The sequence below is a fragment of the Panulirus ornatus genome, chromosome 10 (genome assembly GCF_036320965.1).
Source record: "Panulirus ornatus isolate Po-2019 chromosome 10, ASM3632096v1, whole genome shotgun sequence".
Taxonomy (NCBI): Eukaryota; Metazoa; Arthropoda; class Malacostraca; order Decapoda; family Palinuridae; genus Panulirus; species Panulirus ornatus.
Genome location: NC_092233.1, coordinates 36956096 through 36961095, shown reverse-complemented (window position 1 = coordinate 36961095; position 5000 = coordinate 36956096). Strand labels below are relative to the sequence as shown.

Here is a 5000-nt window from a genome sequence, read left to right as displayed (position 1 = left end):
CTGCTGCCACCTCCAACAACTAAAACAAACAGCAGCATTATAGTAACTGTCAAATATTCATGTTTGAAAATTCCAGTCTACATATAGCATTCTCTGACATATAAGATGAACTTTTGCTAAAAATGTCACCAATAGTAACCCTGCATCTTATGTTCCAAAGGCTATCCCACTAATATTCTGCAAGTCATGTTACTTACAGAAAGAGACTATTCTAAATAGCAGATGAGCTGAAATAACATATGTGTGTCATATATGGCATATGCACCTTTCATTTGGTGCACATAAGGAATTATTTCAAAAAAAGGTGTACAAATCAAAATCATATATATTACACCAATGGACTTCCAAGGTCTAGCGGTTTGTGTTCCTGACTATGATGCATTCATGGGCTGCCCAAAGTCATGGGCATAGGACTGAATCCTGATTGCGGCAGTCAATACACAAGGAATCCAGCTGTTCATCCACACCAAGGCATTGGTGGACAAAATAGGCAGTTTTCAGTGTTAGTAAGGTAGGGTATGGAAACAGACGAAGGACCCATCCACTCATATACAAAAGAGAGCAAAAGAGGGTGTGTTGGAATGGTTTGGACATTTGGAGAGAATGAGTGAGGAAAGACTGACAAAGAGATATATGTGTTAGAGGTGAAGGGAACAAGGAGACATGAGAGACCAAACTGGAGGTGGAAGGATGGAGTGAAAAAGATTTTGATCAATCGGGGACTGCACATACAGGAGGGAGAGAGACATCAAAGAATAGAGTGAATTGGAAAGATGTGGTATACTGGGGACGACATGCTGTCAATGGCCTGAACCAGGGTATGTGAAGTGTTAGGGGTAAATCGAGGGAAGGTCTGTGAGGCCTAGATGTGGATAGGGAGCTGTGGTTTCAGTGCATTACACATGACTGCTACAGACTGAGTGGGAATGAATGTTGCCTTTTTGTCTGTTTTTCTGAAGCTACCTCGCTGAAGTGGAGGGAACGATGCTATTTCCAGTGTGGGGGGTTAGCAAAAGGAATGGATGAAGGCAAGGAAGTATGAATATGGACATGTGTATATATGCATATATCGACGTATGTATATGTTGATATGTATATGTATGCATGTATATGTGTGTACATGGGCCATTCTTCATCTGTTTCCTGCAGCAGTGAGGTAGCGCAAGGAAACAGATAAAGAATGGCCCAAACAATCATATACACACATATATATACATGAACGTCCATAAACGCACATATAAATATAAACATATACATACATATACATACACAGTTACACACATATATATACATGTATATATTCATACTTGCTGCCTTCATCCATTCCCATCTTGACCCTGCCACACAGGAAATAGCCCCCCATCCCCTACAGAAAGGTAGTGCCAAGAAAAGAAAAGAAAAAAGGCCACATTTGCTCACACTCAATCTCTAGCTGTCATGCATAATGCACCCAACAACAGCTCCCTTTCCATATCCAAGTCCCACAGACCTTTCAATGGTTTACTCCAGACCCTTCACATGCCCTGGTTCAATCCATTGATAGCATGTCGACCCCGGTATACCATATCGTTCCAATACATATCTAAAACAATTTCACTTCCTCCAGTTTTTCTCCATTCAAACTTACCTCCAATTGACTTGTCCCTTAACTTTACTAAACCTATTAACCTTGCTCTTATTCACATTTACTCTCAGCTTTCTTCTTTCACACACTTTACCAAACTCAGTCACAAGCTTTTGCAGTTTCTCACACAAATCAGCCACCAGCGCTGTATCATCAGCGAACAACAACTGACTCACTTCCCAAGCTCTCTTATCCACAACAGACTGCATACTTCCCCTCTCTCCAAAGCTCTTGCATTCAATTCCCTAATAACCCCATCCATAAACAGATTAAAACACCATAGATACATCTAGGAAGTGAATCATAGGGTGGGGGAGGGGGCGAAAATCCTGGGAGCCTTGAAGAATGTTTGGAAGTCAAGAACATTATCTCGGAAAGCAAAAATGGGTATGTTTGAAGGAATAGTGGTTCCAACAATGTTGTATGGTTGCGAGCCGTTGGCTATGGATAGAGTTGTGCGCAGGAGGGTGGATGTGCTGGAAATGAGATGTTTCAGGACAATGTGCGGTGTGAGGTGGTTTGATCGAGTAAGTAATGTAAGGGTAAGAGATATGTGTGGAAATAAAAAGAGCGTGGTTGAGAGAGCAGAAGAGGGTGTTTTGAAATGGTTTGGGCACATGGAGAGAATGAGTGAGGAAAAATTGACCAAGAGAATATATGTGTCGGACGTGGAGGGAACGAGGAGAAGTGGGAGACCAAATTGGAGGTGGAAAGATGGAGTGAAAAAGATTTTGTGTGATCGGGGCCTGAACATGCAGGAGGGTGAAAGGAGGGCAAGGAATAGAGTGAACTGGATCAATGTGGTATACCGGGGTTGACATGCTGTCACTGGATTGAATCAGGGCATGTGAAGCGTCTGGGGTAAACCATGGAAAGCTGTGTGGGGCCTGGATGTGGAAAGGGAGCTGTGGTTTCGGGCATTATTGCGTGGCAGCTAGAGAATGAGTGTGAACGAATGGGGCCTTTGTTGTCTTTTCCTAGTGCTCCTCGCACACATGAGGGGGGAGGGGGAAGGTATTCCATGTGTGGCAAGGTGGCAATGGAAGTGAATGGGGGCAGAAAGTGTGAATTGTGTGCATGGGTATATATGTATGTGTCTGTGTATGTATATATATGTGTAAATTGAGATGTATAGGTATGTATATTTGCGTGTGTGGACATGTGTGCGTATACATTGTGTATGGGGGTGGGTTGGGCCATTTCTTTCGTCTGTTTCCTTGCGCTACCTCGCAAACGCGGGAGACAGCGGCAAAAAAACATTCACAGAGAACATATCACTTTCCTCTCTTCCCACTCGTACACATGCCTTATATCCTCGATAAAAACTTTTCACTGCTTCTAACAACTTGCCTCCCACACCATATATTCTTAATACCTTCCACAGAGCATCTCTACCAACTCTATCATATGTCTTCTCCAGATCCATAAATGCTATATACAAATCCATTTGCTTTTCTAAGTATTTCTCACATACATTCTTCAAAGCAAACACCTGATCAACACATCCTCTACCACTTCTGAAACCACACTGCTCTTCCCCAATCTGATGCTCTGTTCATGCACTGACCCTCTCAATCAATACCCTCCCATATAATTTACCAGGAATACTCAACAAACTTATACCTCTGTAAGTTGAGCACTCACCTTTATCCCCTTTCCCTTTGTATAATAGCACTATGCATGCATTCAGACAATCCTCAGGCACCTCACCATGAGACATACATACATCAAATATCCTTACCAACCAGTCAACAATACAGTCACCCCCTTTTTTAATAAATTCCATGGCAATACCATCCAAACCAGCTGCCTTGCAAGCTTTCATCTTCTGCAAAGCTTTTACTACCTCTTCTCTGTTTACCAAATCAATCTCCCTAACCCTCTCACTTTGCACACCACCTCGATCAAAACACCCTATATCTGCCACTCTATCATCTAACACATTCAACAAACCTTCAAAATACTCACTCCATCTCCTCACATCACCAATACTTGTTATCACCACCCCATTAGCCCCCTTCACCGATGTTCCCATTTGCTCTCTTGTCTTACGCACTTTATTTACCTCCTTCCAAAACATCTTTTTATTCTCCCAAAAATTTAATAACACTCTCTCATCCCAACACTGATTTACCCTCTTTTTCACCTCTTGCAACTTTCTCTTGACCTCCTGCCTCTTTCTTTTATACATCTCCCAATCATTTGCAATATTTCCCTAAAAATCTCATCCAAATGCCTCTCTCTTCTCTTTCACTAATAATCTGACATCTTCATCCCACCACTCACTACCTTTTCTAATCTGCCCACCTCTCACATTTCTCATGCTACAAGCATCTTTTGGCCAAGCCATCACTGCTTCCCTAAATACATCGTATTCCTCCCCTATTCCCCTTACGTCTTTTGCTCTTACATTGTTCCATTCTGCACTTAGTCTCTCCAGGTACTTTCTCACACATGTCTCCTTCCCAAGCTCACTTACTATCACCACTCTCTTCACCCCAACATTCTCTCTTCTATTCTGAAAACCTCTACAAATCTTCACCTCCACAAGATAATGATCAGACATCCCTCCAGTTGCACCGCTCAGCACATTAACATCTAAAAGTCTCTCTTTCACGTGCCTATCAATTAACACGTAATCCAATAACGCTCTCTGGCCATCTCTCCTACTTACACACATAAACTTATGCATATCTCTTTTTAAACCACCAAGTATTCCCAATCACCATTCCTTTTTCAGCACAGAAATCTACAAGCTCTTCATCTCCATTTACAACACTGAACACCCCATGTACACCAATTATTCCCTCAACTGCCACATTACTCACCTTTGCATTCAAATCACCCATCACTATAACCCGGTCTCGTGCATCAAAACTACTAACACACTCACTCAGCTGCTCCTAAAACACTTGCCTCTCATGATCTTTCTTCTCATGCTCAAGTGCATAAGCACCAATAATCACCCATCTCTCTCCATCCACTTTTAGTTTTACCCATATCAATCTAGAGTTTACTTTCTTACACTCTATCACATACTCCCACCACTCCTGTTTCAGGAGTAGTGCTACTCCTTCCCATGCTCTCGTTCTGTCATCAACTCCTGACTTTACTCCCAAAACATTCCTAAACCACTCTTCCCCTTTACCCTTGAGCTTCACTTCACTTAGAAACAAAACACAGGTTCCTTTCCATAAACATACTACCTATCTCTCCTTTTTCTCATCTTGGTTACATCCACACACATTTATACACCCCAATCCGAACCTTCGGGGTGGACGAGCACTCCGCGTATGACTCCTTCTGTTTCCCCTTTTAGAAAGTTAAAATACAAGGAGGAGAGGGTTTCTAGCAATCCTAATCCTGTCCACTTTAC

General features: G+C 42.3%; 1 protein-coding gene across 1 annotated transcript in view; it reads right to left on the bottom strand.

Moving 5' to 3' along the window:
* CSN6 (COP9 signalosome subunit 6) overlaps window positions 1-5000 on the bottom strand; it is a 204364-nt gene that overhangs the window by 132267 nt on the left and 67097 nt on the right. Inside the window, exon 3 of the mRNA XM_071665791.1 lies at window positions 1-19. This exon is cut by the window's left edge and continues 149 nt beyond it. Coding sequence (XP_071521892.1) covers window positions 1-19 — 19 coding nt within the window. The remainder of the gene's footprint in view (window positions 20-5000) is intronic.